This window comes from Colletotrichum fructicola, assembly GCF_000319635.2.
Source record: "Colletotrichum fructicola Nara gc5 chromosome Unknown KSG_Nara_v1_contig02, whole genome shotgun sequence".
Taxonomy (NCBI): domain Eukaryota; kingdom Fungi; phylum Ascomycota; class Sordariomycetes; order Glomerellales; family Glomerellaceae; genus Colletotrichum; species Colletotrichum fructicola.
The window spans coordinates 740,109-764,169 of NW_027094052.1; the positions used below are offsets into that span (position 1 = coordinate 740,109).

General features: G+C 52.1%; 7 protein-coding genes across 7 annotated transcripts; 3 read left to right on the forward strand and 4 right to left on the reverse strand.

Moving 5' to 3' along the window:
* Positions 1–3,917: 3,917 nt before the first annotated feature.
* Positions 3,918–5,978, forward strand: CGGC5_v002903 (uncharacterized protein; the record flags this gene model as incomplete). The annotated part of the gene is made up of 5 exons (XM_066151048.1): positions 3,918–4,408; positions 4,774–4,783; positions 4,851–4,904; positions 5,367–5,456; positions 5,508–5,978. 5 exons carry the CDS (start codon positions 3,918–3,920, stop codon positions 5,976–5,978), a joined length of 1,116 nt encoding a protein of 371 aa, XP_066009570.1.
* A 582-nt stretch (positions 5,979–6,560) lies between these two features.
* Positions 6,561–7,952, forward strand: epoA-1 (putative epoxide hydrolase; the record flags this gene model as incomplete). Its single annotated transcript, XM_032031812.1, has 4 exons — positions 6,561–7,212; positions 7,268–7,454; positions 7,513–7,798; positions 7,860–7,952. The coding sequence occupies 4 exons, from the start codon at positions 6,561–6,563 to the stop codon at positions 7,950–7,952; spliced, it is 1,218 nt and encodes a 405-aa protein (XP_031888974.1).
* A 246-nt stretch (positions 7,953–8,198) lies between these two features.
* On the reverse strand, positions 8,199–10,212 carry CGGC5_v002905 (uncharacterized protein; the record flags this gene model as incomplete). The annotated part of the gene is made up of 4 exons (XM_032031814.1): positions 8,199–8,337; positions 8,395–9,261; positions 9,331–9,915; positions 9,977–10,212. The coding sequence occupies 4 exons, from the start codon at positions 10,210–10,212 to the stop codon at positions 8,199–8,201; spliced, it is 1,827 nt and encodes a 608-aa protein (XP_031888734.1).
* Positions 10,213–11,189: 977 nt separating this feature from the next.
* Positions 11,190–13,050, reverse strand: CGGC5_v002906 (D-lactate dehydrogenase; the record flags this gene model as incomplete). Its single annotated transcript, XM_032031815.1, has 9 exons — positions 11,190–11,262; positions 11,316–11,389; positions 11,438–11,467; positions 11,521–11,702; positions 11,773–12,002; positions 12,059–12,589; positions 12,642–12,750; positions 12,801–12,993; positions 13,042–13,050. The coding sequence occupies 9 exons, from the start codon at positions 13,048–13,050 to the stop codon at positions 11,190–11,192; spliced, it is 1,431 nt and encodes a 476-aa protein (XP_031888735.1).
* Positions 13,051–15,041: 1,991 nt separating this feature from the next.
* Positions 15,042–15,812, forward strand: CGGC5_v002907 (uncharacterized protein; the record flags this gene model as incomplete). Its single annotated transcript, XM_032031816.1, has 1 exon — positions 15,042–15,812. The coding sequence occupies one exon, from the start codon at positions 15,042–15,044 to the stop codon at positions 15,810–15,812; it is 771 nt and encodes a 256-aa protein (XP_031888732.1).
* A 231-nt stretch (positions 15,813–16,043) lies between these two features.
* On the reverse strand, positions 16,044–19,925 carry VWA5A (von Willebrand factor A domain-containing protein 5A; the record flags this gene model as incomplete). Its single annotated transcript, XM_032031817.1, has 2 exons — positions 16,044–16,738; positions 17,294–19,925. The coding sequence occupies 2 exons, from the start codon at positions 19,923–19,925 to the stop codon at positions 16,044–16,046; spliced, it is 3,327 nt and encodes a 1,108-aa protein (XP_031888733.1).
* A 1,051-nt stretch (positions 19,926–20,976) lies between these two features.
* On the reverse strand, positions 20,977–22,948 carry ldi-1 (Linalool dehydratase/isomerase; the record flags this gene model as incomplete). Its single annotated transcript, XM_032031818.1, has 6 exons — positions 20,977–21,139; positions 21,197–21,826; positions 21,877–22,058; positions 22,119–22,361; positions 22,420–22,867; positions 22,929–22,948. 6 exons carry the CDS (start codon positions 22,946–22,948, stop codon positions 20,977–20,979), a joined length of 1,686 nt encoding a protein of 561 aa, XP_031888730.1.
* Positions 22,949–24,061: the final 1,113 nt, after the last annotated feature.

Sequence of the window (24,061 nt, forward strand, 5' to 3'; positions counted from 1 at the left end):
TTCTGAAATTTCATCAGGAGCAAGGCAACGAAACACTCGAATTTTACAGAGCGGAGACGCTCACGGCAGCGAGCTAAATCAGCACTGAAAGGGCAACTGGCAGTAGGTATCTGCTGGCATGACCGATGCAGAACTGTGAAAGCTGTTCGAAGCTCAACTGGATTGGCATTTTAGGAGGTCTTGATCCAGGGCAATGCTGGCGAGTTCTCGAATTAAGGTTTGTCGCGTAGGAACGGCACTGTCATGACTAGTAAGATCAACACGCGGAGGTGTCCGTAATACACTATATCAGAAACAGGTTAAATAGGATTTCACAGTGGAATGGACGACTGCCATCTTGTATCTGGAGATGAGCCTTCTCTGGGGAGGTGATCGGTAGCCAATGCGAAAACGCTGCCGCAGCGAGGGGCTGACTGTCCGTGAAAGGCAATGTTCCAGCACAGGGAGTTTCTTTATTTGAGGATTCCTCCGAACGTCGGTTGAAACGAGGCTGGGTTTGGACTGGCCATGGCTCACGCATCATACCTAAGGGTTGAGGGGCGATAACAAAAGGCTTCAGCACCTTTCTGCATGAATCTTAGATATGGTGACAATTGGCTCCAAGCCATGTGCGACGATCAGGTGACAAACCCTCCCCACTGCCCATGCTCGTGAGCCACGAATGGAAATCGAATACAGAAACATGATCTTCAGTAAGTAACTATGCGATATTTAGCTGATCCCCATTTAAGATGATGCTGGGAGCCCGACACCGAAAGGTTCTAGCCAAAAGCCCCATCCAACGTGGATGGAAACGACTTGTTTGACCCACAGTGCACTAAGTCGACGCCATTCTCCTCCACAGACAGCGAGGAATGTGTCTTGGGAATCCTTGGCTGTAAATCCTATGTATGCCTCCTTACCGCTATGAAGATGTCGAAACGACATGCTAGCAGGTGGTAGCCCCCAAAACATCACCTGAAAGCTACCTATATAAGAGAGGGCGAGAGAGAACGGTATATCAAGGATAATTGCGTATAACACCCCAATGGGCTTGAGAATCACTGCTGCGTGTATGCCATGGTTCGCGGCCCGACTTAAAACAGAGATAAGCCAGCTGATTCAATATCTGAAGTCACTACTGGTGGTCAGCATGGGCTGCGCCTCGTCGCCTCACTTTCCTCACGAAACCGATTGGACACTCGACATGGCATATTCCTCCAATAGCCAGACAGCTGATAGATGCAAAAAGATGCACGGGACCCTTTCGGGGCTGGGTACTTGGTGGCGAAGGCAACTTTACAACCAAGCACTAATTAGCAAGTGGAATATTTCATGGGAATCGGCTGGAATTACCTGCAGTTGCCATCCCGTCGATGTGTTGGAGCTGGACCCAAATTAATGTCTGATCGCCTTACTTTCACGCGCTGGGTTGCGGCCGCCATTCAAATTCCCAGGGCCAAAATTTGCGTGTGCCGAAAAGCTACTGCATCATGGAAAGTACATAGTGCGTAAAGTATCCGCGTCCCCCATTTCCCCATAAGATGGCAGAAATCTCTCTCATCGGGCCTACGCTGTGACTTGACTTTTGTTCTTTTGCATATCCTACGCTCGGAAAACGTCCTGCGCTTCGATTCTTTCATTAAACACTGCGCCCGGCATGGATAGAGCCACAATCGTGCATCTTCCACGGCCTCGTCCCGAATGGAATCGACGGATCCCGGCAGATGAAGTAGGAGATATTGTGGCAGAACCCGCTCATGGATCTCATGTGGTCTGGCCATCAACGATGGATTGGATCATACCGAATTGCAAAGTCTATTGAAGATACCTGAGTGGTCACCAGGAAGACATCATGAGCTTTCTAGTATTCGCGCGAATTTTCGACGCCTCAATAATCAACACGGCAAGAGAGGGCACATTCAAAGACCCGGATACTTTTGTAGCGTGGGTCCACAACATCGGCAATGACGGCCATGCCATAGAGCCGGACGGTATGACCACGGTCAATCAGTTCAGGCAGATGCTGAAGGAAAACAACGTCAAGTGCCCTGTTCTCCTTTTCTTCCTCCACCCCAGCGTACCATCCAGCTGACCTCCAAGTATGAAGCGCGTCAGATTCTCACATCACCCAAGTGACTCTACAAGGCGATTGTAAGTTAGCAGCCGACTCGAATCAACGTTAGTTAACACAAACGACTGTGAAAGATACATCCCCAACCCATCTCCGATGGTCATGTGTCTTCTGGTTATGACGACATCACAACACGAACTCCCCTTCCTACGAGAGTCGATGTTCAAATACCTTACCTTCGCCACATCAATAAAAGCGGAATTTCCGGTGAGATCATTGCCCATTTCTCGAACGATCATCCCCCATCCATGGATGTCTTTCGTCCGTTATCCATATACGTTTCGGAAACTTGTGTTGGAGTGGGTGCGTACTCGATTTAAATACTGATATCGCGGTTCGACTTAGACGCAAGGTCCTTACATGTTGGACTTTCAACTGCCATGTTACGCGTACAAAGACGATACCACAGTACAAGTTGATGTGCGTCTAACATCGGACAATCGACCCATTCGGGAGTCCTTGGACATATCATTTTTATCAGGCTCACAGGACATTTTTGCCCCCCCAGCAAGCTTCCTCCATGAAAGTCAAACGTCGGTGTGTGTGATAGGATGGAATCTGTCTAACTGGACAGCATTGAGCTTCACCGATACATACTTTTATGGCCACTCCGACCCTCAGGCTACAAACTTACTTCAACTTTATCCCGAGACCCAGCAAACCGAGACCGGCGCAGATGTGTCTCACCTGATTACCTCTAATTCCATCCAAGACCCGCGGAGATACTTCTTGGCCGTGATTGAAGCCCACATAGCAAGAAATAAAAAGGAATGGTCTCGTACACTATTTCATGTAAGCAAAAGTATCGATCAATATGTGAGTAACCCGACCGGCCATTTTGTCAAATTCAAGCATCACTTGCAACCTTAGTGTCAGCAGCCATGTTGAGAACGATTACAAATTCCTAAAGAAACTCCTGTTTTGTTATTTCTTGATACAATCTTAGTAACATGCCGCAGCTATCACACGACAGAATCCCCTTGATGCGAAGAACCACGACGCTTTCCACGGCAGAACGTGATGGTCAGGCTGTCGAGGATTCTTATATTTGGATTGGGCGAACACATAATCTTCTTTTCAAACTGACTGGACTGCTTCAAACCACTATAGAGAGCCTGAATGGATTTCTGTCACTATTCCCTGACTTCGACTGTGGTGCGGATGAGCATCTTTCAATTCGAATATCGACACATTTTAGCCACATAGCCGATGAGACGGATAATATGAGAGAAATACTCGCGGACCTAAATAGCACCGAAAGAAACATCAAGAATCTCAAGGAACAGGCAAGTCGCTCAAAGTGTACCATAGGATTAACGTTAATTGACACCAACAGCTGCATTTGTATATTATCGTCCAAGGTAACCGACAAAGACTGCTAAACTACTCGAATAACCCATTGTTCTGGTTATTCAACACGGCCCGAGGTGTATTCAACAGAGGGTTTGGCTCAAGAGAACCACGGGATAATTTCTCAACGAGACACGATGGCGGGCATCCCGACAAGGATAAGCCCAGTGTCAAGTCAACGAACTATTCTGCAGAAGACCAAGGGGAATCCGTTTGTCTTCAAGCAGAGACATCTCGCGAAATTAGTTCGAAGATGCCGAACATGGAGACGGGTTGGCCGACTGACAGTTGTTTTGCCCCAAAGCAGAACGAGCAACGCTGTCCCTCTACAGAGACATACACCAGTGGTAGTGTCGGAAGCCAATCTTTCACTTTACACCCTGAATCTACGAAACCTTCTTCAATGGAAGTAGAGTCCTTACATCCATCGCAACTGAAGAGAAACCCCCGGACGATGAGTCCGGGTGTGGATGATATTGACTCTAGCCGAGGATCCGAGGAGGCCGACAACGACACCACCGAAGCCCAGTCAATTCTTTCTCTTGCAGACGATATAATGTCACTAGACGACACTGGACCAGTTGACTGGGATGTCATTATGTCAGCAGTGAGTTTCGTAGCTGACATACTGACCAGTGATCCTGAGCTCATGGCTTTGTATGAGTATGCAATTAACCACTTGGACGAGGACAGATTCATGAGCAATCATAGACGTTTACTCAAGGACTACTACATCATGCTGAACTCTCAGGCTCACACAATGGATCAAACCAGTTCTATTGGCTTTCTTAGATCAAGAAAGCATAGAAACATGATCTCAAGCAAGATATTGAAGAGTCTATCCCCGCAGAAAGCCACGAAAATTGAAGACCTGACCGCAGAAATGCAGAATCACGAAAGCCGCGACCTCACTCTGGAGCGGTATCTTACAGGCCCCGAAGAAGTGTATGAATCAGGTTCAGAGGCCAAATCTTCATGCTTCAGAGAAAATGGTGTCGACAATGACGTCTCCGACAACGACGAACGAAGCGACGGCGCTACGGAATATGACGACCGACGAATTCCGCGGCCCCTGTGTTATTCGAAAAGTTAGAAGGAACCCGGCAGTTTCTTACTTCGGGCGTGCCATTGACAAAGTTTAAAGCCGACTTTCGTGGCTTTCTCTTTCCAAAGGCGAAATTAGAAAGGGAAAGGATCGTACCCAGAATTGGAGCCCACTCTCAAAACTGGAAAAAGCGTTATAAATCAATTCTCTTTGATTGGTTATACAATGTTTGCCAACCGCCAAAGTCGAAACATCACAGAATCAGGTACACCTGCGTAAGAGGCCTCCCATATCATTCCATATCGCCATCGTTGCCAAATCACAGCTAACATTTTCTCTCAGGCGTGTGGCGATAATATGCTCTTAGACGTCAAAGAGCTTAGCCTTGGTGGAGTTGTACGTTTCTGCAATGTGTTATCGAAGAATGGGGCCACCGACATAGTTTTATGTCCGCCAAGTTCAACAGCCAGCCCCTCTACCCCTCCACCAGCATATCTCAGGCCGACAAGAAATCAATCCAAAAGCTCACATAGAGCCGGATCTAGCTCTGACGAAATGCCGTCCTCATCGCCGGGAAGAGGGCCTTCGACTCCAACATCAGCTACTTCGTGGTCTGAAAACGACGTATGGATTCCTGGACTATCCCATGGCCCTAAATATCTGTTGATCTGTATCAAACAGAGAGGACTACACACCCTCGTGCATATCGAGTGCAGCTCTTTCAAAAACGACCAGTATCTCTTCCAGGAAATACTGAAGGAGTACACGGCCATTCGTGAAGCTTCAGAATGGAAACCCTCTTCCCTTTTGCCATCCTGGAGTCGCTCGACATTGGATCGCGTATTAACAACACTCCAGCACCACGCTTGGGTTGGTTTTATTCTTCAGCCTTTGAAGTCATTGTCTAAGATCCGATTCTACAAAATGAGCACGGGAGACTTCGTTAAGGTCTGTATTTCAATGGACCCTGTTTTTAAAGCGAGACTGACAGTTGGATAGTTCCATCTTGTTCCTGTTCGCGAGGAGATCGTCCCAAGGGGTTTCAAACGAACAGAATTTCCACCGTGTGCGGAAGTGAAATCTGGTAACTACTTATACCGGCCGGTGCCAATGGGTGATGTTGAGTTGGACTTCATCCCTCTTTCTCACCTCACTCTTCCCGGAAAGCACAGCGACGACGGTTGGCTTACCATGTTTCCCAAGAAGTTACAAACTCCTTTGAGCCGCCTGCCTGGAGCTGCAAATCCGTCGGTTGTAGGATGCGGCATTATCGTCAACGAAGTCTTTAATTGGACCCATTTTGTTTTACTAGCTCTTATCGCAGTCGTCCTTATTGGCATTGTTGTGGCTGTGTATTGGGGCATATCGTCAGACGCGTCTTCCGCCTTTGGACTCGGAGCATTCCTGGTAGCAGTCTGTACGCTATCTATTTCTCTCAACTACAGCTACTGGCAAGACTCATTGCAGTGAGCCTGCCCGGATTTTTTCGCTGCTTATTTTAAAGAAATCGTTTCTTATGACGCTACCTCACTGAACGAATGCGGGCTCCTCTTTACTTCCGATGTGACTCAATACACTGCAACACAGCAGTGTTACATGCAGATCGACCGAATAATTAAGTGGTCCGGATAAGATCATACGCGGTGAACTTATGCATGCATGAGCTCAACACCCCCGACAATCCCGGACTTTGGGCTGTCCGTCCGCCCCGTCTACCGAGGTGCCCCACTTTCACCCGCGGGGAACACGGGACGATCCATCGAATGGGAGGCAACGAGCGGCGGACTTTGCACTACGGACGGGATCGTGCGGTCATAGTGTCGAATTCCGCATGACAGAAAGCTTAAACGTATCCTTGCCTGTCGTGTTCGGTAGTGTTCGAGCGGGGGGATTGATAATCCATGGCCTCCGTTCCACAGGCAGAATCTACGATATACTTAAGAATCCCCATCGTCCTGTGTCTCAGTCGTTCTGTTGAATAAACCCAAAACTCTCCACTGCCATCTCGTACAACTATCCCGTCGACCTAAGCGGACTGCATTGATATTCACCATGGCCCACGCATATGGAACCGTCCCGGCAGGTGCGCCGAAGCAGCCTGAGAAGTTCACCCTTCGCATTCCAGACCAGGAGATCGCAGATTTCAAGAAGCTCGTGGAATTATCCAAGATTGGTCCAGATACGTATTACAACCAGCAAGAGGATCGACGGTTCGGAGTCACCCGAAAGTGGCTTATCAATGCCAAAGAGACCTGGCTCAAGTACGACTGGCGGAAGACGGAGGATCGTATCAACTCATTCCCCAACTTCAAAGCCAAGGTGCACCAGAAGGATATCGGGACATCAGACGTTCACTTCGCAGCCCTTTTCTCATCCAAGAAGGACGCGCTCCCTATCATCTTCATGCACGGATGGCCTGGGTCTTTCCTAGAGTTCTTGCCGATGCTCGACTTGCTTCTGAAGAAGTACACGCCGGAGACCCTGCCGTACCATGTCATCGTCCCATCATTGACCGGCTACGGACTATCAGCGTCATCCGCTCCAGTCGATAAGGAGCTTGCCATGGACCAGGTCGCAGGTGTAATGCATCAGCTCATGATAGACCTCGGATTCGGAAACGGTTATGCGGCTCAAGGAGGTGATGTCGGAAGCTTCATGGCTAGACTGATGTCCGCCAGCTTCAAGGAGTGCAAGGCTGTTCATTGTGAGTGGCATGAAAAGAAGAAGATATTCTTGAAATATCTGCTAACGACCACCAGTGAACATGCTCTACCCTGGCCCTGATGACGCTGGAAGTGTTGACGTCTTGACTGCTCAGGAGCAGCAGATGACACAGAAGATGCTCAAGTGGCGATCTACAGGAATGTCGTACGCCCTTGAGCATGGCTTGAGGCCTGCGACTATTGGGCTTGTTCTCTCAGCCAGTCCTATCTCACTACTTGCTTGGTAAGAATTTCAGAGACAGAAAAACCCATGCAAGAGAGCCATACTGATGAAATGATAGGATCGGCGAGAAGTACTTGGAATGGGTCGACGACCGGTACCCGCTACAGCTGGAGACAATCCTGGACCTCGTGAGCCTGTACTGGTTCACATCCACATTCCCCCGGAGTGTGTACCCGTACCGCCCACTGGCAGAGTCAATCAGCTCTGGAAGCCAGCTGCCAATCCCGACATCCAAAGAGACGCCGTTGGGATACTCGCTCTTCCCCAACGAAGTCAGCTTCATGCCCAAGGCTTGGGCGGAAGCAGTCTACCCCAACCTGAAGTTCTATCGCATACACGAGAAGGTGCGTGAAGCCATATCAAACAGATCTTTCAAGATGAGAAATACTTACACAAAATTCACAGGGTGGTCACTTTGCAGCTCTTGAGCAGCCCGAGCTATTCTTGGAGGATGTCGAAGAATTCTTTAAGTTAGTGAGAGCCACATCAAAGATTTGATCTGGCTGGCATGTGCGGTAGGAAGGTCCAGTTTCAATTAGACGGATGAGAATTTAAAACATGAATGGTCATTCAAATGGGTATGCTATCATAAAGTCGTGATCCGCCAGTCCTTCTAAACCTTGCGCCACCCTCGCGGATTTCCCAGTGGCTCCTAGTAACCCCTGGTATCTTCAAACGCCATCAATCCAATTCATAACCCCGAAGCTGGCTTCAAAGGGTGAACAAATGGCTGGTGCCACATCATCATTGCCTGATGTAGACATTCACCTCAAATTTGTCTTTCATCTGGCTGTATGTACCTTCAGGGTAAGCAATTGGATCATAGGCGACGCGAGTTTCCGCCTTGTTGACAGGCGCGTATCGTCCCTTACGTCGCATGTAACTGTGATGCATGTTAGAAGACCACATCGTAGGCAAAGGACACCCTTGAGAAACATACATGAAAACTCCAGCAACGATGGCGATGATAAGTAGACCAGCGCCAACACTGATGCCGACAATGACCTTCTTATCAACTCCGCCGACCTCGCCGTCCAAGATGTCACCGGTGCTAGTGGGAGTCGCAGACGCTGTCGAAGTAGTGGGCGTGAAGACCTTTGGTGTACCGCTTGTCGAGATCATAGACTTGACCCCTGATCCGAAGTTTTCAACCCCTTGAACAGCTGCATTTGTAGCTGCGGGGAAAGTAGCCTCTACTCCAGATGCAACTGCAGTGACGAACGTCTCCGTTGCGACGAACTTCCTCAGCGTCTGCAGCGCCGGAGGACAGTTGACAAGACCCGTCGTCAAGCACTCAATACCGGTATATGTCACCTTCTTCTCCAAGGTAGTCGTAGTCAGGTCGTCACGCTTCGCTTTGGAGGTAGTGGTAGCCGAGGCAGTAGCAACAGTCGTAGTCGGCACCCTCTTCTGAGCGCAGCCATCCGCGAGCGTAGTGAAGAAAATCGGGATTTGTGTGTTGGGCGTCGGGCCCCAGATACGATCCCCAATCTCCACGGATGCACCTGCGGCGGCGCCGAGCGCGAGCTGGTACGCGTTGACGGCGCGAAGTACGCAGCCATTCTCGTCAGCTTCAGGGAGCACGGTGACGTTGGTGCTCAGCTCCGCGATGTTGGCAAACACTGCGACTTCGATGCCGGCGGACGCTCCTGGGATAGTGACGGTCTTATTGAAGAACTCTATCTCTTTGCTGTCGATGGGAGAAGAGATCTCGATGCCGGCGTTGATGCCGACGCGGAGGACGGCCTTCATGACTGCACCGGCACTTTCGATGACAACTGGGAGGAATTCGAATTTGCCTCCACCGCTGTTACGCATGACTTGGTTAGCACTGTCTCTCTGGTGCAATAAAACTGGAGTGGTGGTGGCAACTTACAATGCGACACTCGAAACGTTCTTTGAGAATAACGCAATGTCAAAAGTCACGCCATCCTCCATCTTGATGTGGAAGCCGGTGCTCATTTGGATCTCAGTCTCAACATTCAAAATGAGGTCGACATTGAAGACAACTCCAAGAAGCAAGTCATCGCCAATCTGTGAACCCAAGGGAGTCGTCGAAGTGTACAGGTTGAGAGTGTAAGACAGGCCAGCCGACAGAGTTGTGTCAAGCTCCATGTACATCTCAAAATCATCGAAGCCAAAGCCAAGCTTGCATTCTGGGAACTCGGGAATATCCACATCAAAAGTGATGTTGAGAGGAGGGAAATCAAAGTCATCAATGTCGAAGCCGTCAGACAGCTTCTTGACAACCCCGGTGACATAGTCTTTGGCGTAAGTGGTAATATTGTCGAAGGTCTCCTCAAACTCGTTGCCGATTTCCTTGATGACGCCTGTTGCGTTGAAGGTGCCATCAATGGTGAAATGCGCGTTGGCTTTGCCCTTGACGTAGCACTTGGTGCAGACGATGCTGATTCCGGCGGTTGCTGTGACATTCTCCGTGCCAACAGCAACATCTTGCTCGCTGGGGTTAGGTGTCGTCAGCATCCGAGGAGTGAGGCGACAGAAGCGCATGGAGTACTTACAACTTGAATAGGACTGCATTGTCGAAGCTCTTCTCCAAAGACGTGCTGTTGCTGAACTTCTCCTTCCGGCCCTCGACTCTTGCATTTGCGATAGACCGACGAATAGCTCGAAGGGTATCCGAGGCCGTCTTGCCAGGGTTAGTGCGCACCACCAGATCAACTGGCGATTCGGTTGATGCCACAACCAGGCTGGTCATGAAAGCCCACAGAAGGGCCCAGAAGAACTGTGGATGCATCGTGGCTGCAAAGTCTTGTGAAGAGTATAGAGGACTGGAAATGCCAAAATCCCATCCTGTTCAAACATCGGGGAGCTGAGTTCCTTTTGAGGAAGACCCCCACATCGCGGGGGGCTTCAGTGGCTGTTTGATGTGCGAAGGGATGAACGCCTGCTCCTGTGACTACAGTACGGTCCCCTGCAACGCCCTGCAAAGCTTGATCAGCCCCATGCGAGTTGATGTTGGATGGTCGGCGCAGCAGGCTCAGCTCTCGGCCGAGTACGTCCAATTGGGGACCAACAGCATGATAAGACATGCAGGAAGCAGAAATGCTTCGAGTGCGGTAGCCTGCGCAAGAGCTCAAAAATAGACAAAAGATGGGATTTCTACAGTAGGAGATGGTGGCGTTCGGTAATGAGCCAGGATCAACAGAATCGGCGCCGTTGACAGGCAATGCCCGTGCTCGCCAGTTTAGATCGCGCGCCGCCAGGGAAACGGCAGACGCGATGCCCCGCGTGGCTCACCAACAATCATCAGCTCAATTGACCGGATGCCAGTCTTCCATACCCAGGCAGCAGCAGTCCGAGTCAGGTCACGGAGAAGGAACCGGTCTTGGCAGTCAGGAAGGGGTTGCAAACTGCGACGTGCGAACTACGGCCAGCAAGAGTGAAACGCTGCTGGAAGAGACAAACCGATTGCGACCGCTGCTTCTCGCGCTGAAATTGCTATTTATCAACCGGACGAACCAACTGCAACCTGCACGAAAGAGGCGTTCGTGGTGGGAAAATAGAAACTCGAGGGGGTGCTGTTGGCCCCCACGTGGTGTTGGTTGCTACCATTTGCTACATGGCCTCCACTATTGCGACCCCGAATCATGGCACTGCATGCACCTGGTTTCAGGCCGGTTTGCTTGTCCTCCTGGCAGCCTTGCCTCAGATGTGCAACAAACAACACCAAGAATGCCTGTCGCGATGGCGGAGTTGTGGCACGGTGCGTGCTTACTCGACGTCGACAGCCTTGGCCGTGGATTTGGGCGGTAGGTCGAAGACCTTGCCTGGGTTCATGATCCAACTGTAATACGTGTAAGGACATAGCCTAGCTGTGGAATATGCGGGGACACTCACGCAGGATCAAAAGATTGCTTGATGTTTTTCATCAAGCCAATCGTGTCGACGCCAAGCTCGTCCTCAAGACAATCCTAGAAATGGTGTCAGTTCCGTACAGTTACAGAGGACAGGAGTCAAACCTTTTTGCCAATGCCAATGGCATGCTCCCCCTGTATGCCGTCAACAACGACTCGAAGATAATTCTAGCCAGCAGTCGACTTACCGAAATCGTGCCTTCCATCTCAAGAGCGCGATTCATCATATTATGGACGCACCGAGAAACTCCCTCCTTATGTTGAGTATTTTTAGGATCATACATCACCGCTTGGTGGAAGTTGCCGTCACCAACGTGGCCGATAACGCTGGCAAAAAGACCAAGATCTCCGGAGTCCTCCTTGGATTGGGCTGAGTGGATTGGCAACTGTCAGACTGTCTTCGTAGTGCAATGCCTGGGGCCGTGGTAGTGCCAACTCACCAATGATCTCGGCTAGCCTGGAGATGGGCACAGCCACGTCTGTAGACCACATTGCATATCCATCTGGCTTGATAGAGGTCATCGTCCAAAGGGCCTCCTTGCGTGCAGCCCACAGATCTGCCTCCTCCTGCTTATTACGCGCGAAGAAAATCTTTCCGGGCTTGAAGGGGTCTACGATACGCTTCACCTTCGCAACATCTGCCTTGATGCCCTCGGTTGTCCCCGCGAACCTATGCGAAACTCTCATCAGCTGGGATTTGAACGGGGTTGTCCAGGGACCACTTACTTGAGAAACAAAGTAGGACACTCATCCCAAGCCGTTTTGCGCACAGCCTCGCTTCCGTGTCGGTTGATAACCTGCATCTGAACCTCGTCCATAAACTCCAACGCACCGAGCTGGATCCCAGAACGAATTAACTTCGTCGCCGCCTTGGCCGCCTCGCCAATGGTCGGGAACGAGACCACGGCAACGCTCGTGTCCTCCGGTACAACTGCTAATTTCAGCGTGATCTCCGTGACGAGGCCGAGAGTACCTTCGGCCCCAACAAACAGAGATGTAAGATTGTACCCGGCAGAGTTCTTCCTCGGACGCTTTCTGGTCTTGATCACGCGGCCATCAGCGAGGACGACGGTCAGATTCAGGACCCAGTCCTTCATGGTTCCGTAGCGGAACGCGTTGGTACCGCTGCAGTTGGTAGAGACCATGCCCCCGATCATCGCGGTAGGCGAGGGATCCAATGGCAAGAAAAGGCCAGACTCCTCGATGGATTTGTTGAGGTCAACCCAGTTGACGCCTGGTTGGACAACTACGTCCATGCTGGCACCGGTTTATTAGTACATGAACATCAGCGTTGGGGCAGGTCAATTACTCATCGGGGTGGAAGGCGACGATCTTGTCCATATGCACAAAATCTACACAAATCCCACCGTACGGAGAGGAGAAGCTTCCTTCCACAGAAGAGCCAGCTCCAAATGGCACTGCATAGGTTAGTAGCCGAAAGCTTTTCACACGGAATAGTAACGCCTACCTATTGGACATTTGTACCTGTCGCAGATTTTTGCAATCGTGGATACCTCCTCGGTATTGCGAGGGTAAACAATCGCCACTGGACGTCCTTTCGAGTTGGACGTTGACCAGTCTGAATGGCCATGTCGCTCGATTTCGTCCTGGTCGTAGCTAACTGCCTGAGGGCCCAAAGCGTCTTCAATATCTTTGGCAGTCTGCCGTTTTGTCAGAATACCCAGTCACGATTGGAGGATCCATCGTACCCGTTTCATCGTTTTTTCATCGGCGAATTTTACACGAGAAAGTTTGACATTTGCTCGACTTAGATAATCTGTGGCAAATTCTTCAATGGTGGTATCGAAATAATATTCCGCCAGCGTTATAACCACCAAGAAATATACCGCGAACCGAAAGGCTTCGGCCCACTCCTTCGGATCAGAAAGGAATTCTGCCGGCGTCCGCACCCGCGAGGCATCACTCTTTGAGCTTTGCGGGCCAGCATCTCGTGGTTTTGTCTTCGGAAAGGGCCTGGAGGCAGATGCATGGCGGAGTTGAGAGTTGTGAGGGCTGAATGTCAGCCCAGGCAGACGTCCGCGGACAACGGATCGCGGCCTATTCTGGAAGAGAAACCTGCGAGGCAGGGGGGCGCCTGACCGCGTGAGCGCACGACTGAGCATTGCGAAAATGCCCAAAAAAGGTCGATGCGAGAGTTGCCGGTATTCCCAACCACGTGCGTGAAGACTGTCGCGGTTGGTGGTCCGGGATGAGGTGGCTGGGTGCGGGGTTTCTGCAGGTGGGTTTATGGGACGCACACCAAGAGCCTTGATATGAAGTTCAACCAGGTAGTTCAGACCCAGTGCTCCGGTCCAGAATCTGTGATAGTGTCGCGACCTTGGCGGGGGAATGTGAGTTCGCGACTGATGGGAAACTGATGAGCTGGGTACGACGCGTCCGAAATATGCCCCGCCGGTCCGGTCTTGTCTGGGGCGATTCGGCTCCGGAATTGGATTATGCCGAGGCATGCCCGGGAGGGAGTACCAGCTGCTCTGATAACACACATCGCAATTGCTGAATGATGCAAATCACTTTGTTATTTGCTCGACATGGGTGGTTTCAATTGTCGTCCATCTCTTCATGAAAACAATTAAGACCGCGAGACTTGTCATAAAGACGTAGGTAGATATGTCCAATAGCTTCATCAACAGACAATACTGGTCAGGTATGTATACTACGAGCTGTCGCAAACAAGATACGAATATGAATCTCGGGTCTTACGATAGTAGAGACATAGATAGCGAGTTTCTGAGAAGGACTGCCTAAATAAGTAGTGGTCTAGTTGAAGTCGCTGACAACTTTACTTGCCAGAGAGTCTGTAGCGAGTTTCCGACCAACTTCATCTATGACGGCGCACTTCAGGAGAGGTGTGTGAGCTAGTTTTCATTAAAATGCAGAGTTGCACGCCGATGTAGGGTGTGCCATTTACAGGTCCAAGTCTTATCAGCATAATGGAGGCACGCGATCACCTAAAACCCAGTATCTGTGCGATACTCAATACTAATTGTATATAAAGTCCTAGTCACAAGTACATAAGATTGTCGCTTGACATGCTATCTAAGATAATGAACACAGAGAGCATAAACACATGTTCTATTAAAGTAGCTTTTAATAGCTAAGAATTATTTCTTTAGTTTGTAGTGCCTAATCAGGTCATGTCTAGGGAAAATTCAAAGAACAGGATGAGTATGAGAGGCAGTAGATGATACTTATTTATAAAGCCTTCATCCACGTCCTGTTTCTTATATGTACTCTGTTAATATCACGATTAAGTTCCTATTTTCTTTCCACGCGGAGTTTGGAACTGAAAATTGCAATCATGCATAGGCACCGGCGTGAATTGCATCTGTTCTTAGTTCTATCTCGTGAATACAACATCGTTTTTGGTCTTGTATTAATTGCTTTGAACTCTGAAATGCGAACCCTTCAATGCATAACACCAGACTCTCGCAGCCGTCATCAAATCAAGTCGCAGCGATACGTACATATGTAGACACACCGCCGAAGGATGATTCGCCCGCCCCCGTCTGACGCGGGAGCCAAACACCGCTAGCCGCCCCAAACATACCACCTTCCCGATCTCGCACCCACCACCAGCCGTGACTCACCCAGCCTTTCCACCCTCACAATCTCGCTCAAATTTGCCAAAACGCCAGGTGAACACCATAAGCCGCCGGTGAACATCTCCCATCCTCCCGTTCTGCGCGCCATGTCGCCCAAGTTCATCGTCCTCCCGAAATCCCACCCCTCCCTCGCCAAATTCCTCCAACTCTCCGACCGCTACAAGGCCTTCCGCCTGCTCTCGCTGCGCCTCTCCCCCGAGAGCTTCGGCTCGACGTACGCGCGCGAGGTCGCCTTCGCGCCGGACAAATGGCTCGCGCGGCTGTCGAACCCGCTCGCGACGACCATCGTCGTCGTCGATGACGGGGTTACCCCGCCATCGCCCGTGCAAGCGTCCAGCGATGTAAATCTCAGCATCGAGACGGCAGACCCGGACGCGGACTTTGAGCTCGCCTTGGACGCAGAGTGGCTGGCTTCCCTCACGATCTCAGGGCCGCTCGACACCAAGACGCTGGCGACGCATTTGCATCTTGAGGAGTCGTTTGTGGATTTCGGGCCTGCGCATGAGTTGGACCTCGGGCCTGCAAGGAAGTGCGACAGGCCGACGAGGCAGTTTGTCGTGAATGGGATGTACGTGCTCCCGATAGCCAGGGGCAACAGCCTGGGTGTGCAGATTCTGGAGTATGCCAAGAGATATGTTGCGGCTGAGGCGAAGGTCTCTGGTGAGAGGGTGCGGCTATCGTTGATCGTGGATAACGATAACCCTGCTGCGAGGAGGACGTATGAGAAGTGCGGGTTTGGGGTGGTGCATCGTTATTGGTTCGATGATTATCGTGAAGGGAGGGGGACGAGAACTGAGGCGGCGGTGATGGTGGTTGATTTGAACGATGGGGATGGGACTGTGAAGAAGGCTGGGTAGGTCGTCGAGCGTAGGGGCAAAAGCAAGGCGAGAAGATTCGCATATGAACACGATTATGAAGCAACGAAGCGTGGGTCACATTCACGGAACACGCATTTTTCAAAGCAAATAATCTTTATTATTACTTTCTCAGGACCGGGTTTTCCCGGCTTTCAAATATCTCATCGTTTTGGTTCATAACCCATTTTTTTAACTGATTTCATACTCATCACGTTCCTTCATTCAATATCCTCAAAACAGGGCCTCAGCCGCAGCCAACACCTTCCCAACTACATCATCTCCAATCTCCTCCTCAAGCCAAGCGACAGCCTTCTCCTCCATCATCTCCCAGCTCTCACTCTCATGCGCCAGCTTCTTGCGTAAGAACGCGACCACCACCGAGGTAGCCACCACGTTCTGGCTCGCCTGAAAACTGGCCAGAGCATCGTTGACCTGCTGTTCCGTGACATCCAGCACCTTCAGCAGCCGGGCAGACCAGGCCCAGAAGCCGCTGAAGTCCTGCATCTCGACGAGCACGGAGAACTTGTCGGCAGCATCCTCATCGACCTGTGCGTCATCGTCCTCGTCTACCTCGGCCTCAACGCTGAACAGGTTGTTTCCTGCACTCCTGCGCTTCTTCTTGTGAACAGGGGCGGCAGGCTTGGGATCGACGTCTTCGTCTTCGTCTGAGTAGTCGATGAGGTCCTCGTCGGGAAGTGGCATGGCCGCGGCGTTGCTCATTTCCATTTGGTACTGGGCCAGCAGGGATGGGTCAACCTGTTTGGTAGGCGGAGCGAGTGCGGCTGCTTGAACAGGCGCCGGGGCGGGAGCGCCGAAGAGACCGCCTGTTGATGCCGATGTGCCGAACAAGCCGCCGCCTGTTGGGGGAGCCGCGGATTGCACGGCTGGCCGAGCGAGGGCTTTGCTTGTGAACGCCCGTGGAGCACCTGAGAAGCAAGAGGATGAGCTACCGAAACCAGCAGTTGAAGGCTTGTTGCCAAAAGGAGAAGAGCTTGTGTTGGGTGTAGGGGAAGCTGGGCCACCGAACAAACCACCAGACGTAGGCTTGCTTCCAAATAGAGACGAGCTCGCGGCTGGGGCAGAGGATGTTGAGCCGCCAAACAGACCACCAGCCGTGGGCTTGCTTCCAAATAGAGACGAGCTCGCGACTGGTGGAGTGGATGTTGGAAAGCCGAACAAACCACCAGCTGTCGGCTGGCTGCTGAACACAGATGTGGTCACGGCCTGGGCAGCTGTTGAGACAGGGGAGTAGCATGGGGAGTTGCCTCCATATACAGGAGAATCTCCTCCAAACGAAGGAGACCTGCATCCAAACTGTGACCCAACTGGTGATGTGACAGGCGAAGTGGCTTCAAAATTGCTAGGGGAAGTGACGACACCATAATTGACACCACTACCAAAAGCGGTCGCGATGGGTGCAGGGTGGGGGGAAGAGGGCGCGCCGAATAGGCTGCCGCCTACGGATGGGGAAGTGGGCGTACCTCGAGCCATGCCAAGTGGCTGGCTTCGTTTGGACCGATCTTGACGGAGCATCATGAGCCCTTGCTGGTGGCTTTGTAGTTGTTGTTGCTGTTGCTGCGGTTGGATCTGCTGTTGCTGTTGTTGCTGTTGTTGTGCCTGTTGCTGTGCCAGGCCCATCGCCTGCCTCTGCATGATGCTCTTCCTTGCCGAGTGAGCTGTGTTTCTGCAACGGCGGTCTTCAGCCATGTCAGGAATACCATGCCAATCTGGCTCTCTTCTAGGTGCGGGGACCTCCTCCACAGGGGATTCGACCGCATCCTCATCATTGTCGTTGGCCTCCACCGCGACGAAGGAGCACCACTTGCCTCCGACTTGGAATCCCACACCGAGACGGACCGCCTCGCGCTCGACCATGGCGGGGAAACGGCCAGGATGGCTCTTCTGCAGCTCCTTTCCGTCCTTACCCTTGGCATGGAAGATCCAGCCGCGGCCCTCTTCGAGCTCCTTGACGGCCTTGCGGGCTGCGAGTTGGTGGATCGTCTCGGCCTTTTCAGCGAGGATTGTGATGGGGATTTCGAGCTCCAGAGGGCCCTGGGACGATATTCCGCGAAGAACCACAGACGAGGGAGTTCTGTTCCTCATCGCCCGGTCTGGAGATAGCAGGAGGTAGACGCTAGTCCGGCTGTATGGGTACAGGGGCGGGATGCGAAAGGGCGCCTGGAGGATCTTGGGTGGCTTGACGGTGGGCACATGGGAAAAGCGCTCGGTGCCAGTACCATCGTCTTGCTGGTTCGTGTTGTCCATATCGACGTCTTCGGAATCGGGATCGAAGAGGGAGATGGGCTTCTGGGGCACCGGCGCAGGTCTCTCGCTGGAAGGCCCTGGCTTGGGGGATACAGGATCGATGACCTCAAAGTCATCCTCAGGCTCAGTTTCCGATTCCGCGTCGGCGTACTTGACCTCAAGAGAGTAGTCCTTCACATGTGGAGTAAGAGCTCCTTTGAGCATCCGGACGACCTTGCCCGACATCTTCTCCTTCTCGGAAACCGTCTGCGAAAACCCCTGGCCTGCACGAGCGAGGCCCTCAACCAAGGCATGGCTGACGCCGCGGCCGATGCCCAGGGTGAACAGCCGGACACTTCCCTTGGAGTCCTCCACATGCTTGTTGACCATACCAAACAGGTTCTCGTGGTTCCAAACCTCACCATCCGTCAGAACAAACACTTCAAGGTCCAGGTCCTTGTGCCGGCGCTTGAAGGTCTGCTCGATGGGCGCATAGAGCTCCGTACCGCCGTAGTCGGAACCGAACTTGTCGATGTGCTTCATGGCAGTATTCAGGGTATTCTGGTCATACGTCTGGGACTTGGGGAAGAGGAATGTGTGGCGGCTGCCGAAGCTGCAGATGTTGAACATGCAGCCGACGGGGAGGGACTTCATGTAGATCTGCAGCGCGTTCTTCAGGTCGGCGATTTTGCCCTGCATGGAGCCTGAGCGGTCGCAGACGAAGACGACTTCGGGCTTCGTGGTGGCGAGCTTGAACTTGGGCACCAGAGTGGCCATGATGGCCTGCTGGTGGGGGATTGTGGGATGCGTCTCGAGGACGGCGATGGGGTTGGATGTGTTGGTTGCGATGATCTGGACGATGAAGTCTCTCTCGAGCTCCGCGGTTCCGAGAGAGAGCGTGGCAGAGGCGAGCTGGAGGGATGGGGTGGCGTCGGCGCTCACGGTCGAGGTTGAGCCGACGGAGACGGCGATGGGGTGAGAAGGGGACTGAATGGATTTGATGGCGCTGCCATCTGGCATCTCCGCGTCGACGACAATCTCGATGCCGTCCTTGGAGGAAACATTGGAAGGCTTCTCCATCAGAGTGCCAGGGTAGGAGCCGTAGCGGGGGGCGATGCTCGTCGGGATGGTAAGTCTGATGCCGTCGACCTCAGCATCGTGCTTGAGCTCGCCGAGGTAGGAAATCTCGACCTTGAGCTCGGCGCCGGCGGGGGCGTTTCCGATAGTGGTGGTGAACACATCGCTGGCTTCAGGCAGTTGCTCAAAGAGGCCAGCAGTCTCACCTTTGGCGACGGCCGCGTCGTAAGTTTTGCGAGCCGTGTTCTTCTCCTGGACAACGCCGCGGATGACGCGGGTGTTGTTGATGGTGCAAGTGAAGCCTACCACCGAGACGCCATCGTACAAGGGAAAGGTGTAGCGGAGCTCGGGGATGACTTCGGTCTTGGATGGGTTGACGAAAGTCTGGGTGAGGGTCGTCCTTGCAGTCGATGCGATCACACGGGCGTGAACTGATTGTGAGACGGTAGGCAGATAGTTCCGTCGATATCCATAGTGATAGAGTGACGTCGGATCGAGGTAGTAGAGTCCGCAGACGTGACCGGCCATGTTGTTGACCTGGCCGCCGAACAAGTTATATCCGGTGCTCTGTCCAAAGAGCCCACCTGTGGTACCTTCGCGATGGCCGTTGTTGTTGAGCGAGCCAAAGAGACCACCGGTGGCCGGGGCGTTGCCGAACGGGTTACTGGTGTTTTCGGTGTTGTTGCTGCTGCCATTGTTAGAACTGCCAAAAAGACCACCCTTGTTGTTGTTCGCGTTGGAGCCAAGGCCGCCAAAAAGACCTCCCGGGAGAGGATGTTGACCAAAAACCATGATGACGATAGAATACTTACGATCAAGAGCACGCGAAGTGAAGCAACGTTGATCGAGGGTACGCAAGGATGGCTTGGTATGTGTTTGGGTAGTTCAGTGTGATGATTCGTAGGGAGAGAACCAGAAAAGGGCTCAGATGCTGAGCCGAGTTGGTTTGAATGCTGGGAGAAGTACTGAAAGAGAAGCAGACTGAGGCATGAATGAGGGTGGTTCTTATACACACAAGAGACAGAGAATGACATCCATGGAGGAGGAGGAGTGGCTTGTATGTGCTCATTGTGGTGTGCCTGTGTCGGTGGTGGGCGCAGGCAAATCCAGGCACCAGCTACCTGCTTCAAAGCGACCAATCACAGCGCCTAATTGCTGCCAAGGCGGTGTCTGATTGGCTCAAAGTCCTACGATCGCTGGTGCCTGTGCCCCTAAACGGGTACCTAACCGGGCCTAGCAGGGCCTAGCAGGGAGTTCCGCGACTCCGCCCAACGTTTTCCGCCGCTGCGTATTCCTGCTCGCCACATCACTTCATTGGCTTTCTTTCCAAACCACCAATCGTCGTCGTCGATCACGGGCAAACAGCTCTCTGCTTAGAAATGCAGTGCAGTCTGCCTTTAATAAACATCTTTTATTTAAATCATTATCCGTTTCTCTTCAATATTGTAAAGTCAATCGACTTAATCCCATCTTCTGAAAAGTCTAGGCTGCCAAGTATGTCTGGGTTAGTGGCTGCCTTCATGGTGAAGGACTTCAGTTGTGACTCATAAAATCCTACGACTAGGAGCTCAACAAGATTTCAACATGCTTGATAATCAAGATGGACCAAAACTCAATTGACAATGGGTGCAATGTATCGATCGCGGCGTTTCAATGTGGTTGTTCCCTTGATCCAAGCTTCGTCCATGCTTCACGCACTCCGAAGATCAAACTGTGACTCATTGTTTTGTTCAGATGAAGCAATGGTCCCTTGGAAACTTCACATCAAGCTGGCTGACAAGTAGCCCTTGAGATGAAGGTCTTCTTGGAGCATACAGTGACATATAGAACAGAACAGCTCCCTTCAGTGAGACCTCACCAATACCAAGTCAACCTCATCCCCTGATACCTGAAGGCCAAACGCGATAACGTCGTCTCTGCTCTTGACCTCTTCTGTCTGATGAAGCACACCGTTTTGATAGATGCCATAATTTCCCTCTTGAAGCCCAGTAAACTGAGGCTGGACGCTGTATACGATGTTAGCAGATACGTTCAAAATATTAGAACCAGCATCTCAAACGCACCTCTTGTTTGTGCCATCCCACGAGCGCAACGTAACCGCCAGCGCCTGAAGCTCCTCGTCCCAGCTTCCTCGCAAGAAATCAACCCCACTCGCGAGATCAACATTCTTGACAAAAGGCACAGTCGCAAAGTGTTCCGCATCCCAAGGCTTCTCATACATCGTGCGCTGGCCATCCGGGACGTTGAACCTCGCATACGCAACTGCAGCATTGCCACTGATCACATCCACACCGGAAGCCGCCTCAGATTTCCCGCTGCCGCCATAAAACAGGCCCCCATCCTCCCATGTAGGATTCATCTTCACATCCGCATACGCCAGCAACCCGTCCAGATGCTCCGGATCCCCCAGCTCCGACGCCCACATCGCCGCGTACGCAAAGTGCGGCTTCGTGAAGGGGAACCCGCTCGCCGGCAGGTTCTGCTCAGCAACCGCTTTCGCGGCCCTGGCGTAGGTGGCCGGGTCCATGGGGTCGAGGCGCTCGGAAGCCACGAGTTCTCGAATCTTGAACGAGACTTCGGGGTCGGGGACGAAGACGTGGTCCTCGTGGGACTTGGCTAGGTACCCGATGGCAATGTCTTTACTCGTGCGGCGGGCGAAGTCTGGGTTCCAGGAGTTCATGAATGCGAGAGCCCTGCGGGTGTCAGCTTGAACCTGCGCTGCGATTTGATGTTGTCGACTTACCAAGAGGTGAAGGCAATGTCGGACGGGGGCTTTGTTCGATTCTGCTTGGGGGAGTACCAATCGACGATGAGACCGTCGTCTGAGATCATGCCCTTGGATTTCCATGCGGCTTGGTACTTTTCCAACACCCCCGGAGAGAGGTCGATCTTGTCCCGGACATCATTGTATCTCAGTGCAATCAGCTAGACACATGTATCAGTCGCTTGTCATCCAGCTTTTGGATATTTCTCTCGCTCGCTCACTGGAAATTGGTTGCAGACGACGAATATGCTATTCGGCTCACAGCACACCCCCAACCAGTTCTCCCGCTCCATCTCCCGCAGTATGGCCTCCTGCAGCGTCTTTCTCGTGTAGCAGAATCTCTCCGGCCCCATGCCCCAGAAGATGGGGTTCCAGTTGAACGCGATCGAGCCCTCGTCGTCGAACCTGCCCTCGTGGAAGAGCATCTCGTGGAGCGAGACCATGAGAAGGAGATGTCCCGAGTACTAAGCTTTCTAATCAGCATGCATCAATAGACAACCTGCAATTCGATTTCGAGGTTACCATGATGTTCTCGCGAACAACCGGATCAGCCCAAGGCTTCCTAAGCTCCTTGATATCCGGATCGACCATGATCCCGCTGTGGCTCGTCAAGAACCAGTATCCCCAAACATCCCGCAGCAGCATCTTGTGAATGAGGCTCTCAAGCAAGGACTTGAAGGTTGATCTCAGCGCAGGCAAGTGGTGATAGTGCGCGGCGCCGGCGGCGTAGGCCATCGTTGCGAGCTGGTAGCGATACGCGTCGAGCCATTCTTGCCCGGGCTCCTGGCTGCCCATGTGCTTCCACTCGCCATCTTTCTGAGTGGCGAGGTTGTGGAAGTGGCGCAGGTGACCGGCTTGCTCCCGCGAGAGTTTTGGGAAGCGCTCGATGAAGTCCGCGGGAAGCGTTTTTGGCAGCTTGGACGGTGCTTCTCCGCGCAGCTCAAGCGTTCCGTTGTTCGTCTGGGTTGACCTGATGATATTTATGAGGGGATGTTTCCAAGTAGATCTGCAGGTAGAAATCAACTACTTACGTTATCGTTGCGGTAGCCATGATTAGGTCCCTCGATTGCAATCACGTTAAGAGTTGTGGTCCTCAATGGCCAACTATCCCGCAGCCAAAGATATTCATCGTCATTTATACTCAGTAATTTCCCCATCTTACCCTCCGGCAGCTGTCGGAGTTAAACAGCGACATCAACAAAAGTCGTCCAGGATCTGAGCGTAAAAGACCCCCTGCCTCGCCCTAAATCTGACGTTCTCAGCCAGTCGAAGGGCGGATGAATTACACTTCGCTTATGACGGAGCTACTACTATGGCAATTGAGTGTGTTATGTGTAGTCAGATGGAGCATCGTGATTCGACAGCTGTACGCTTCGCCCGAAGAGGATTCGCTCTCCGGCAAAGGATTTTGCGGGGTCTCGCCCGATGATGGACGCGCTTATTCGGACGAGCGTCTCAAGATGGGGAATGGGGTCATGACGAACCGGGGTCGGAATCTAGTCGGGCTCCGGCCTCCCGTCGGTCCGTGTCATCCTCAACATCTATCAAGGTGCTGCTCTCCTCACGGTCTTTTCGGTCCGCTCCCATGGGTGGGTTAATACCGCCGTGTGGGTTCGGTAGATGCTGCGGCGCGGTGGGACAGAGTACTAGGTATGTCGTCTAAGTTCATTAAGCTCGACCTTTGTTAACTGCAAAAGGCAAATGAGCCCCGAAGTGGGCCGCGGGAGTTCGCGTTGAGTCGCCCCCACCATCGTGACCTTGACAACCTCTGCGGGGGGCGTGGATGAGCGGAGACACAGGCGTTCTTAGTGTAGCGGTTATCATCCAAGCCTTCCATTCGAGAAATCGAGAGCTTGGGACAGGGGTTCGACTCCCCTAGGACGCATTATCTTTTGCCTTCTCTGCGTTGTATTTGTCGATGTCTCTTCTTTTTGGCTGATTCTGGAGGTGTTGCGGAGTCTTTTGCTCATACCATGAGTGGTTGGTTGGTCCTTTTAATTAACAGACCGCTTAGTAGTCCTGTGTATGCGCGGCTACATCTGTGTAAATAACGATTCCTAATTAAAACGGTAGTAGAAGTCGTAAGACTAATAATAATAGCGGCGAGGACGATGGCATCGACAACAATGAGGTGGAGTATACTCTCACAGGAAAAGTAATCGCT